At 41.7% G+C, this 14,307-nt stretch overlaps 1 protein-coding gene across 1 annotated transcript in view; it reads left to right on the top strand.

Annotated features, from left to right (window-relative positions):
• Nucleotides 1-14,307, top strand: part of SLIT3 (slit guidance ligand 3) — a 760,437-nt gene that overhangs the window by 503,558 nt on the left and 242,572 nt on the right. The window contains exon 10 of the mRNA XM_026660830.2: nucleotides 5,858-5,929. Coding sequence (XP_026516615.1) covers nucleotides 5,858-5,929 — 72 coding nt within the window. The remainder of the gene's footprint in view (nucleotides 1-5,857; nucleotides 5,930-14,307) is intronic.

Below are 14,307 nucleotides of genomic sequence, written 5' to 3' on the forward strand. Positions count from 1 at the left end.
GAGTTGCTAGCTGCCCTCTTGTTTTAGGATGGGAGGGCAGGTTGCTGACCACAGCTCCTCCACCCCATAAGAAACCATGAAGTGGGAAGGTAAAGTTGAGTCCTGTTGGGAAGAAGTAAATTCCCTTGGTTGCAGTGGAAAAATAATGGTTTCATTATGATTCATTGATTTTACTTGGAAGGCACTCAGATACTATGGTGATGGTGGCAGTATAAATCCCTAAGACAGTGAGAGAACCACATATATTCAGTGTTGTATAATAGTAGTAGCAGCAGCTCCAATTAGGAAGGGAATGAAAGCTTTAAATATCCATTACTTAAAACAGCAGAATGCAAAGAGATATATTTAGAATATTTGGTGTTCCTCTATCCCAAAACACACAGCCATTAAAGCATTTCTGTTGTCTTTTGGGTGAGGAGGGTGAGGAAGGGAGAGAAGAGATACAAAGGCCACCACTCAGCAGTGCCAACCCACAAAGTTTCTGAAGCAACAAGACTGTGCATTTTGACCTCAGACTTTGTTGACATAGTGCTGTCCAAATCCCTTATTGGCATTGTTTTGTTGTGCACTGCAGTAATTCAGTACAAATAGAATTTTACTTTGTTCCTTTAATTACATAGTAAGAAGCTGGTACTGATTGGGTAAATGCAAAGCAGTATTTTTTCGTAACCACAGTGCATTTTACATAGTGCTTACCTTTTGATACATACTTTGATACAGTGACCTAGGGATACGTTAGTGTAATTATGATGGAACTAATGTTGCAGAGTGGGACAGGCCATTCAAGGCAGGAAAGGGTTCAGTAGACCTAGGTCAGGTTTCAACACCTCTTTGAGGCAACTTGTAATCAAAGAGAAGAGAAAATCTGATGCCTGACCAGTTCCTGTTAACGGCCAAACAAATTCAGCAGACTTCCTTCATCAAAGTCCCAAAGCATAAGGTGTGGCAACTTTTAAAATGCAGCTCACCTTACTCAAGTATCAGGAAGAATCACACTTCTCATTTGGTCTCTGACGCTTCCTAGAGATCCCCCACCTTCCTCCCTGACACCGCTATTCCCAATCCCCAACTCTTCAGAGCACATTGCACTGGGAGGAATTAAGTAATTTCCCACCACTGACCTTGACTTGCGACCCTGCAAATCCTTACACGCAGGATAGGCTATCCTTCCTCCAGCCAGGGACAGAGGACTAACACCATCCCGATGACCTTTGAATAGGCTTTGTGTACCCTGTCAGACAAATGAGAACTAGCAAGGTACTGATGTCCCTCTTTCTACCAGATATTTCTTTTTGGCCACCCAAATGGTGCAAGCCTGTAAGAACTTTGGCCATTTAAGCAGAGCAACATGATCCAGTGAGTAGACTGGCTGTTGTACGTTACTTTACCCTCTCCCAGCAGGGACGTTCATGGCTGCCTCTTGCGGAAGGGACGTTTTCTGACACATCTCAAGCACAGCACAACAACACTGTTAATAGACCGTGGCTGTCTCATTTGTAGACTCTATTCATTTGACAGCTAAGAATTATCAGTACTGATGTTTCGCTCCCTCTCTCTCTTTTTTCCCAAGCTAGTGATTTGTCTGTGTTATGGGTAGGCTTGACAAACCATTACGCATTAGCAGCTGAGATGTTGTTTGAAATGGGAAAATTGCTAGCAAACTGCTCCATTAGCAAGCCGAGTAACAAATTCTTTTTCCCCCCAATGAAAAAGAGATAGCTGAGACCCAAATTAATATGGCTGTCTCCCCCACTCTGCTATGGGCATTACTCTTCAAGACAAATGGCTTTGTCATTCCAAAGAATGTGATCTGGCGCTAAGAAAGCTGCGTTAGGTGGTTGTTTTTTATCTTTTTGTGTTTTCCTGCATGTGTTTGAGTAGTGTAAGCACCAGCTGAGGAGATGACGAAAAGATTTGCACCCCAGTGAACCTTGAGATGGATTAGGATGGGATTTTGAATGCTTATTCTTTGCCAGAGGATCATTTGTCACCTTTAAGTGCGTCCTTTCCCCCTTGCTTTTTCTAACTGTTTTGTTTACTATCTGCTCTTAGTGCCACAAAGTCATTTAAAAATCAAAAAGATCTCCCATGTCATATTATTAGAAGAAAAATATATTTGAATCCATCAGGCCTTCTGCATTTTCCAGGCTCTGATACTTTATTAGAGGGGAATAAAGGAAATTGCTCTTGTCCTTTGACATCCACTGTCATTGAAGCTTTAAAAGTAAAACTTCCAAAGGCAGACACAACACTGTTCATATCAGAAGGGGGAAGTGCAGCATCTGTAATACATCTGGGCAGTACGAACTGTGCTCTCAGGCAGCAGCTGACATGGCAGAATGAAGAGGATAACTGAATGGACGAGCAAAAGCCCATGAGAAGGTTGAACAGTACCTTTCATATAGAGTCATTTATTTACAGTGTGTTCTCATGGATTCCACTTGTTCAGTGCTGTGTCTGTTAAATACAGCTGGTTGCAAAATATGAGTGAAAATGAAATTTGGATGAAGAATGGAAACAAATTTTCCTGAATTTTTTTCTTCATTTTCCAACTATTTACTTTTACATTTTCACTTCAAATCCAAACTGTACAGAAATCTAGAACAGGGGCGAAAGGGTTCAAATAGCCAAGACAGATTATTCTTTTGTGCTTGCATCTTTCATCAGAAGATCTCAGAATGTCTCTCAAAAATTGTTTCCTCATATTCCAGAGAGGCAAGTAAAAGGTACATAATGGATCACTTCATCAACCACTGAAATCTCAGACACCTCTGCTATAGAACAATAGTTGCTCTTTAACAACATACAGCAACACCATCCAACACACTAGGACACGGGCTAAAGAATGCTGCCTACCTGAAGATGCAAATTAGATCAATTTCATTCTGCCTAGCTCTACTCTTAAAATAGAATTTAACCAAGATGTTCAGGTTACCACACACCATTTCTTTTATTTATTTATTTATTTTTGCAAAGTGTTACATGATCTAGTAACATTTTGCATCTCATTTGAAAGATTGTTCTTCTAGCAGCACTGTTCCCCATTATTCAGTGGTGAGTCAGCACTGACTCAGAATGAAGAGTGACCTCTCAGAACCATCAGCACCTCTTCTGGCAGAACCTAATTGTTCCTTGGATATCTCCCATCTAATACTGACCTGTATGCATGTTGCTTAGCTAGTGAGGTTAGGCAGGGTAGTAGTACTAACTAGTAATGTGAATCACTTATGTTGTTCACATTTCTAATAATATAAAAATTAATTGCCATTTTCAACCTGTACCCACCGCTCCATAATGTGCATTTATGAATAAAGAAATTGTAAAGCCCAAGTTTCTTCTTCATATTTTCCAATTACTCGTTTTAATATTATACAGTAAATGTCGACTGTGCTTTGTGGCAAGTTTGGAATCTACATGCATCTACTTGCCTGACCTCATTATCATGATAGGGCCCACTAAGCATCATCTGTTCGGCCTAGTCCCCCACAGAAAGGACTTCTTAAAAATTAAATAAAATCAAGAGCTTATTGTAGAACTAAGCTGAAAATGCAGCAGCATGTGATACCACCCTTGACCATCTATTTTCATCACAGGCCATCTGCTGCTCATTTGTGATGAATGGCGAAGAACTCAGTGCTGCTTCTGAGTGTTACTGGCCAACTCCCTGTGAAACAACCCTCTGGAATCCTAATTTCTCTTTCTTTCCCCTGACTTTATCCTCCTCTAGGTTATTTATTTTTCACATTTGCAGGAGGTGTGGACTTTAATCCCTGGTGATTGCAGTTTGTTGTGTGTGTGCATGTTGGGGAAGTGGGGGAAGGGGAGTTCCTATCTTTTACATATAAATGCTTCTGTTCTTTATGTGTGACATTTTCCTGTGTACTTCAAAGAATTATTAATACAGGGCCAAGTTTTCACCCAGCCTAACCTCATCTTGCAATTCTGTTCAATTGATTGCTCCTGTGGAAATGGATATGCACCTCTGAAGCATGTGAAACCCCCATTTGTGTCTGCAAAGTGGGTAGTTGGGCAAACAACTCCCTACTTTGTTCATAGAAATTAGTGCACATGCAAACTTTCGTGAGTTTGTAAAGCAAAAGGCTTTGCTGAAAAATTGACCTCCGAATGTCTAGGAAAAGTCTGTTGTAACTCTGGGAAGCACATACACACTAAAACACCAGTGTGCTGATATTCGCAGCAATTTGCATTTCACTGCTCATTCCCCTGCAGTACAGTGCATGTGCGTACCATACTATTTAGGACTAACTGGGAGGGAAATCTTGTAGAGAGACTCAAATCACAAAATAATTGAGATAATTAAATCAGATAATGGATCCACAAAATAGGAATGGTAACAGTAACGCTTAATGGCAATGACTACATAAGCATTGTTTTACTTGCTCTTCAGTTCCACTAAACTGTTTCCTGTAAGACAGCCAAAATAGTGAAAATGTATTGGGGGAAGTGGGATTTTTGTTTACTCATTGCAGGCACAGATCATTTGGAGGATATTCTCTGAAGCAAAGAGCTATAGGCTTCATAAGCTCCCTCTTCATTCTCCTGCAGTCCTTTAAGACACACATGCTTCACCTTCTTGCTGCACTGCATTTTATCTCCATACTCATACTTTCACGTTTTTGTTTCTCTCTTCCATGTGGTTGCAGCAGTAATCAATGCTGATTAACTCCATGTCATCTCAGGGAGTTGTTTTCTTAAGTACCTATCACCACGATTGCTTTTAAAGAAAGGAGTGTGTTGGGTTGCCTTGGCCCCTTTGGGATCGGTGAGGTGCTTTTGTATTTCAACCCTCTATCATTTCCAACAAGAGTGATTGGTGACCATGCTAACACAGTTAAAACTCAGGATTTTATGAAGTTCTTTTTGTAAAATAGAGGCTTAGTAGATTTCAATGCCAATGTCAGATTTGGATACAAGAATTTTTGATAACATGATAAATTTAGTATTTTGAGTTTAGCTTATTGGGATTCACTTTTATTATTAACCAGGGAGATCACACGGCCTATTCTTGAGGATTATGGGAACCTTTTAAAATGTCTACTTAGAAACTTTTTTATGAAAAAATATTTTAAAAGCTTATTTAAGTTTTATATTCCTAAATCAATCTTGCAATTTTTTGTGTTTTATTTTACAGTTAATCTCATCCATAGTGTTTTATATGGGATGCCTCTCTGTATATGGCATTAAAAAAATAGACCCTAGTATTCTGAGGTAGTGAAAAAGGTGTTTTGTTTAATCTCTTGGGACCTCTCCTTTTATTTCTTGAGTGGCATCAGAAGAGGCAAAAAACCTTATGCTTTGTATATAGAATTTTCTTTTTTCAAAGTATATCACAAATATATACTAATCCTTGCAAAACCTGTGTGAGGTAGATAATAAAGCATTATTATCCCCAAATTACAAATGGTAAAACTGATACAGAAGTTATTTTAAGGCCTTGTCTAAAAAAGTGACACAGTTGGTTAATGACAGAGCCAGGTCTAGAATTTAAGAGTTTCTTGCTTTTACCCCCATGCTTTACAAACAGATCTACTTATCCATGAGAGAACATGGTCTAGTGATCTGACATTGCAGACCAAATTCTATCTTAAGATAAGTGACTATATTGGGAGTTGTCCAAAAAAAAGGAAAACCCAACTAGTTTTGGTAGAAATTTGATTAGTCAGGAAGATGAATTTGTTTCCTAAAAAAGCCATTTGCTGAATTTTAGTGGCTTTCAAAAGAAAATCTGTTTCAAATATAGTTTTATATATTTGTACAAAAAGAAGTTATAACATTTAATGTTATTCCTGCGTTACAATCTTATATTTAATGTTTATGTTACTCTGTTTGTTTTTAGACGCTTGGAACAGAATTCCATCAAAACAGTTCCCCCTGGAGCTTTTTCCCAGTACAAGAAACTTAAGAGAATGTAAGTTTAAAAATAAGACTAAAATGGAAGATTATACTTGTAGCTTGTACTATTTTGAATTTTATCTTCTTTATTTTTCAAATGTTGAAACTACTGAGGATTGTATAGATAAACTCTTTTTCAAAGTATAAAGCAGCATGGAATTGGCCCAGGATGCTTAACAGTGCACGAAATCCTTAATAACATGCAGATTCACTTCTCTATTGTGTAACATATGAGGTAATTAATTGATGCCCCCTTTATTTCTTTCTACACATTGAATTCCTTTCCACAGAGAAGATTTTGAGTTATACTTATTTTCTCTTCTGCATTCAGATGTCTATTTGTAGGGTGACCAGACGTCCCGTTTTTAAAGGGACAGTCCTGTTTTTAAGCCCTCCTGCAGGTGTCCCAACTTTTTTTTAAAAACGGGCAAATTGTCCCATATTTTCTGTCTCCCCCCATCAGTACTGGCAGGTCCTGCTGCTGGCCGGATCCCTGCTCGCCAGCCGCCCACCCACCAGCGGTGAGTGTGGGGTCCAGTAGCTGATGATGGGGATGGGTGTGCAAGGCTGGAGGTGGGGCAAAGCTGCAGCACATGGGGCTGGCTGATCCTCCTGCTGGTCCATCAGCGCAGCCCCCTGCTGCGTACCGGCTCTTGGCCAGCAGGGCCCCACTCTCCGTCCTGTTTCCAGCCAGCACTGGCTGCGCGCTGCGAGCTGCGGTGGCTGGTGAGTGCAGGCAGGCGTCAGGCTGAGGCTGGTTATGTGTCGCCTCTGCTGCCCACCCATCAGCCCTTTACGTGCTCCCCCTCTCGCTGTCCTCTCCCTGCTTTGCCCCTTCACCCTCCCACAGCCCCGCTGCTCCTCCATATCTCCCCGGCAGGGCACGTCCTATTCCCAGCGCTGTGCAGAGAACCAGCCCCTGACTGGGGTGTTCAGCTCACCAACAGCCTGGCCAGCAGGCTCCTTCCTTCCCCTATTATCTCTGGCTGGGTCGGCGCCCCGGGAAAGCCCAAGACCCTCCGGCCCAGGCACTGACCAGGAGGAGCTGAGCCCTGTGTGTGCCAGAGCCACACACAGCGCTGGCACGGGGAAGCCTCTCTGCCCCTCAGCTGAGCTCTGGAGGGGGGGAGTGATTTCCAGCCTGTTCGCGCCCCAACCCTGCAGGCTCCACAGCAGCCCCCCAGGCAAGGGCTTAGCACACTCTTCATCTGCCCCCCGCCACCCTGGGTCCTGCCCCCAGGGAGTGTGGGGCTGCTCCATCTCCTAGGCACCCTCCCCTGCTGAGCCACCTCTCTGGCCAGGTTCACTGAAGCCCCTGCAGTCAGGTTCCCTGGGCCCTGGTGCACAATGCATCCTTAGGCCTTAACCCCTTCCTGCCCAAGCTGTAGCTGGGGGACAGGAAGCGGCTGGGTTATGTCAGTGGCCAGCAGCAGCCTGGAGGTGTTAGCTGCCTTTCGACATTGTGTGGGCAGGAAGGGACAAGCTGCTTCCAATCACAGTGACGGGAGGTTAGGGGGAAAGAGATGAGCTCTGCAAAGACACAGGCCAGATCATCCATCCCCCACCTTCCCCTGTGGCTGGAAGCAGCTCCTGTCCCTTCCTTCCGACACAGTGCCAAAAGGCTGCCGCTGGCTACATTCTGGTGCGAGCCTGGCAGAAATCTGGAGGGGGGCATGTGACCCTTCATGCCCCCTCCCCACATGTTGCCTTGGGAAGATGCGGAGCCAGGTACTAAGAGAGGTGGGTCCATCCCGGGGGCCTAGCCAGGCATGGAGGGTGGAGAGCGCCGGGCAAGGAAGGTTGGGTTGGTCGGTCACCCCCCCGTGTGAGAGAGGTGTACGGGAGTGTGGGTGTGTCACCTCTCCCCATGTGTGTGCGGGGTGTGTATATGACCCCTCCCCGTGTGAACCCTGAAGCCTTAAAGATAAGGTAAATAAAAAGAATCCAACTACATAGTATTTCTTTTTAACAGAGGCTCAGTCAACCAGGTGTTAATTTGAGTGTTTGTAGTGCATGGTGCTAGTTCTAGTCGATTGCCGCTGAACTCGCTTGCATACGAGTAATTTTACCACGTGTCTCGTATTCAGCATAGGGAAATATGGTCACCCTATCTATATGCATCACTTTAATTTAGTTGCCACTGATTAGGCGGGAGAGATGGTTCTTACAAGAGGCGTTTGAATGTTTGTAACAATATATTGTATGCCCTTGTTTTCTTAAGTACCCAAATTAGGTTTGGTTTCAAAACAAATATAGTAGGCTATTTTTTTTCAGTCACCTGTATAAATCTAAAAGAAGCCTAATCTATTATGTTCAATATAGCTACCCTGGATTTACATCAATAGTAAAATAACAGAATTTGGAGATATATATATTTTTCACCAGAAGTGAAGTTGAGGCTCATATGAGAGATGCTGGACTGACACAGCACTGAAAATTGTTGTCTGATTCTGGCAGTAGTACTACAACCCAAAATCATGGTAAAACAAGCTTCTCCTAAACTGCCTTGCCATCCCATCAATGTGCCTCAACACTCCTCTGCACCAGACACCTCGGGGGATGAGGACTAATTCAGTCTCCATGGCCCCTTGCTGAGGCTGCTCATGAAGGCACCATGGACAGTGGAGTTTTTTATGTGAACAACTGCTCGATACGAGTAAGATTGATCCTGTCAAATTGTTTCACATAAGAACTGAAATACCAAATAGTTAATGCTCTTTGAATGATCCTATGTTGAACAGTGGCTGTTGGGTGAAGTTACTGCACCACCAATCCAGAGTCATCAAGTTCCCAGAGTCGAGGAATTGTAAATTCGGATCCCAATATTTAAAAGATCAAGTCATCAATCTCATAGTTTCTCTGTTCTTCTCTCTCACTTTCAGTATAGCTGTATGTATTTTTAAAGCTCTACTGTATTAGCGCACAAGTCAGTAATTTTTGTGAAAAATGACAGTCATTATTTGTTACTATTTTGTTACTATTTTTTTTCTGAGGTATTAGTAATATTAAAACTTGATGATCCTTTATTGTTATTTCTGTTTTCATGATTGGTGCCTTCCAACTGTCAAGATATAGAAAATGATGCTTTTTTTCCTAATCATTCAGGACCCAGTGTGATGCTTATTATGAAAAGGATAACGCTAAAGATTTTGTGTGCAAGAATTCCATTAGCAAGTTACATTAATAGGCTTTTGAAGCACTGTTGGCATAGGCTTTGAGATTATTCTTGAAAATACTGTTAAGAAGTATTATTTAGTCCTGAGTGGAGCACAGGATCTGGTCCAAGAGATAACTATAACTGGACCACTAGGAAATAGTGACCATAATATAATAACATTTAACATTCCTTGGTGGGAAGAACACCTCAACAGCCCAACACTGTGGCATTTAATTTCAGAAAGGGGAAACTATGCAAAAATGAGGAGGTTCGTTAAACAGACATTAAAAGGTACAGTGACTAGAGTGAAATCCCTGCAAGCTGTATGGACACTTTTCAAAGTCACCATAATAGAGGCCCAACTTAAATGTGTACCCCAAATTAAAAAACACAGTAAACGAACTAAAAAAGAGCCATGTAAAAGAAGCAGTGGGAGATGAAAAGGCATCTTTTAAAAAGTGGAAGTCAGATCCTAGTGAGGTAAATAGAAAGGAGCATAAACACTGCCAAATGAAATGTAAAAATTTAATAAGAAACGCCAAAAAGGAGTTTGAAGAACAGCTAGCCAAAATCTCAAAAGGTAATAACAAAATGTTTTTTAAGTACATCAGAAGCAGGAAGCCTGCTAAACAACCAGTGGGGCCCCTGGATGATCGAGATACAAAAGGAGCACTTAAAGACGATAAAGTCATTGAGGAGAAACTAAATGAATTCTTTGCTTCAGTCTTCACGGCTGAGCATGTTAGGGAGACTCCCAAACTTGAGACGTTCTTTGTAGGTGACAAATCTGAGGAATTGTCACAGATTGAAGTGTCACTAGAGGAGGTTTGGGAATTAATTGATAAACTTAACAGTAACAAGCCACCGGGACCAGATGGCATTCACCCAAGAGTTCTGAAAGAACTCAAATGTGAAATTTCGGAACTATTAACTATGGTTTGTAACCTGTCCATTAAATCAGCTTCTGTACCCAATGACTGGAAGATAGCTAATGTAACGCCAATATTTAAAAGGCGCTCTAGAGGTGATCCCGGCAATTACAGATGGTAAGTCTAACATCAATACCGGGCAAATTAACTGAAACAATAGTAAAGAATAAAATTGTCAGACACATAGAAGAACATAAATTGTTGGGCAAAAGTCAACATGGTTTCTGTAAAGGGAAAACATGTCTTATGTTATGTCTATTAGAGTTATTTGAAGGGGTCAACAAACATGTGGACATGTGTACTTAGCTTTCCAGAAAGCCTTTGACAAGGTCCCAGAGGCTCTTACGTAAATTAAGTTGTCATGGGATAAGAGGGAAGATCCTTTCATGGATTGAGAACTGGTTAAAAGACAGGGAACAAAGGGTAGGAATAAACGGTAAATTTTCAGAATAGAGAGGGGTATCTGGTGTTCCCCAAGGGTCAGACCTACGACCAATCCTATTCAACTTATTCATAAATGATCTGGAGAAAGGGGTAAAGAGTGAGGTGGCAAAGTTTGCAGATGATACTAAACTGCTCAAGATAGTTAAGACCAAAGCAGACTGTGAAGAACTTCAAAAAGATCTCACAAAACTAAGTGATTGGGCAACAAAATGGCAAATGAAATTTAATGTGGATAAATGTAAAGTAATGCACATTGGAAAAAATAACCCCAACTGTACATACAATATGATGGGGGCTAATTTAGCTACAACTAATCAGGAAAGAGATCTAGGAGTCATCTTGGATAGTTCTCTGAAGATGTCCATGCAGTGTGCAGCGGCAGTCAAAAAAGCAAACAGGATGTTAGGAATCATTAAAAAAAGGATAGAGAATAAGACGGAGAATATCTTATTGCCCTTATATAAATCCATGGTATGCCCACATCTTGAATACTGCGTACAGATGTGGTCGCCTCATCTCAAAAACGGTATCCTGGCATTAGAAAACATTCAGAGAAGAGCAACTAAAATGATTAGTAGATTGGAACAGGTCCCATATGAGGAGTGATTAAAGAGGCTAGGACTTTTCAGCTTGGAAAAGAGGAGACTAAGGGGGGATATGATAGAGGTATATAAAATCATGAGTGGTGTGGAGAAAGTGACTAAGGAAAAGTTATTTACTTGTTCCCATAATATAAGAACTAGGGGCCACCAAATGAAATTAATGGGCAGCAGGTTTAAAACAAATAAAAGGAAGTTCTTCTTCACACAGTGCACAGTCAGCCTGTGGAACTCCTTGCCTGAGGAGGTTGTGAAGGCTAGGACTATAAAAGGGTTTAAAAGAGAACTAGATAAATTCATGGAGGCTAAGTCCATTAATGGCTATTAGCCAGGATGGGAAAGGAATGGTGTCCCTAGCCTCTGTTTGTCAGACGGTGGAGATGGATCGCAGGAGAGAGATCACTTGATCATTGCCTGTTAGGTTCACTCCCTCTGGGACACCTGGCATTGGTCACTGTCTGTAGACAGGATACTGGGCTGGATGGACCTTTGGTCTGACCCAGTATGGCCATTCTTATGTTCTTATGTTCTTATTAAAAATAGGTTTTTGCAATTTAAAAATGTATATACATGTAGATATGGGAAAGACAGCCTTTATTGCAGTTCTGATTCTACACAGCCTTATTACTATTCCTGCCATGATAGTGAAACAGTAAACCTTTATGCCAGATGTTAATTTTACATTATTTATCCACTTTTAGCAAGGAAATCCCCAAGTGCTTCAGACACTTTATTGACACTGAAGAGATGGCGTCTATGGAAATCAAGAGATGTCCTTGTCAGTGTGTGGCAGGATAAATGTGACATTTCTCTGTCTCCTTAGTGAGGTTCAGAATTGTTGTGGGACGGTGAGGATCTGTAATCTGGACCAGTGCTCATCAGGGTTTGTGAAATCTAGTGGAGATCTATTTGTTCCATTACTATTGGTGGTTATTGCCATCTCCCTTTGGGACTGCAAGATGCTAGTATTACTAATGCAAGCATGAATTGTGGTCAAGAAACTCGCTCTTAATACTAAAAGGCTCACCATGTTGTCTCTAATCTTAATATTTTGGGAGATAGTGTTGAGAAGATTATAATTAGACAGCTCTGGCATCATCAGAAGTCTTCAGATTTTCTTAGCTCCTTTCTCTCTGCTGTTAGACCTAATTATGGTATGACATGGAGACTGTGCTGGCTTCATTGGCTGATGACCTTCTAGTGTGGGGAAAAGCGCACTTGTTCATGCTGATTCTTTAGAAATGGCAGGAGCCTTTGATATCAGAGGGATTAATAACGTGTCTGGGGGCCCTAACAGGAGTATACCAAGGAGAACAAAAGTTCCTCCATTTTTTCTCTGAAAGCAATCAGAGGGTGATATTATGCCAATGCTGTGGAGTACCAGAAGGTTGTATCCTACTACTTCTGCTGTTCAGTCTACATGTGAGGATGTTAGGATGTTATTTCAATATTTTGATGGTACTTAGCTCAGTTTCCTAAAAGATGGTGAAGTTTTTGTTTCCCAGTGTGTGGCTGAGCTTAGACCTTGAGTTAGAGCTGGTTAGCTGAGGCTCCAACTAAATGAGACAGGTGGGATGAGGGCAACATCCTGAGGAGAGGGAAGAAGTTATAGCTGTTCCCTGGGTTGAGAAGTTATGCTTGCTTTAGTTAAAACTCACTATTTAGAGTGGATGCTTAACTGCCACTGGATGTTCAGGTAGCAGCAGTATCCAAGAGAACTTATGCCATCTTCTCTTGGTTGCAACCTTTCATCTGTCATGGACCTCACTACAGTTATTCCTGCCTCCACACATGGTTAACTACTGCAACTCAATTTATCTAGCTCAGAAGGAAGATTTCACCCTTCTAGTAGACAAATATATGATTGCATAGTCTAGGGATTTAAAAATTTATAGAAACATCACTAAGCCATCTCCTACTATTTTACTTGTGCTTCTCAGGTGCATTTTGGGCACAAGACTGAGGACTCCAGCCCCCAGAAAGGTGTGGCTATAACAATATAACTGCACTTCTTTCTGATATTTAACGTTAACACCTTTCATCTTAGCAATAAACAGGTCACAAAGTTTCACAACCATCCAACTAATGTTGCAATATGACTGTTCCTCAAATTCTTTTATGAATTGTGGGTTTGTTTGTTTTTCATTTTTCAACCAGCTCTAAACATTATTCAGTAGTTTGTCTCAAAAGCTCTTACAGAGGGCAGTAAAGAAACTTAAATCATCTTCATATGCTATACAAGAAGCACAAGATACGCCTTCTTCCCTGCTGCAGAGATAGAAGCGATTTGCACTCCTACACAGCATCTGCGTGCAGTCACCCTCAAGAGCAGTGGTGGGCAACCCACGTGGCCCGTCAGGGTAATCTGCTGGCAGGCCGTGAGACAGTGTTTACATTAACCATCCGCAGGCATGGCCGCCCGCAACTCCCAGTGGCTGCAGTTTGCCGTTCCCGGCCAATGGAAGCTGTCTCGCAGCCTGCCAGCAGATTACCCTGACGGGCCACGTGTGGCCCACAGGTTGCAGGTTGCCCACCACTGCTCAAGAGTGTGTTTACCAGACTTTTCAAAAACGAAATCATTTCTGTGTTGTCATGGGCATAAGGAGATGAGACTTTGAGATGGTTAATGAGTTCTCTGCCTGGATGGAATCCTGATCAGTCTATTAAATTCCCAGCTAAAGAGCTGCAGTTCCACTCAGTGATTCTAGTGATATCCAAAACTATGGAAGTTTGTGCTCTGTGACCTAAACTGACTTAGTAATGAAAGGTTAGGAAAGCGTGTATCCGCTCTTTCCTGATGTAAATCAAGCACTAGAGTGGAATGAACTTACCACAAAGCAGCAGGCCATAGAAAGGAAACAAAAAGAAAAGCAAAATCTTAATTGAATCCTTGTGCCTCAAAAAAGGCAGGAGGAGATTCAGCCTCGCTATCTAAGCAACAGCACTGGAGCCTTGGCTCTAATGGAAAGGAAATAATGTGTCTAATTATCTTCTAATGCTGATCATACCACATCCGCAAGAGGTGGGTGAATGTCATCTCCCAGCATGATATTTATGCAAGTTCAGGCACCATTAGTTATACCCAGATTAACATCCTAAATTGGAGAGGGGGTGGAGGGACAAAATCTTTTGTTTCAATCAAAATGTGACATATACAGAAACAGGCTGCACTGAGATGTTTGATTCCAAAACTAAGGTTCCCCTTTCAGATGTTAGGGTTCTGATCTATCACATTGCTCTACTCCATTGTAATGGGTTGAAAAAT

This window comes from Terrapene carolina, unplaced genomic scaffold (assembly GCF_002925995.2).
Source record: "Terrapene carolina triunguis isolate 2854851 unplaced genomic scaffold, T_m_triunguis-2.0 Scaffold838, whole genome shotgun sequence".
In the NCBI taxonomy this organism is placed as follows: Eukaryota; Metazoa; Chordata; order Testudines; family Emydidae; genus Terrapene; species Terrapene triunguis.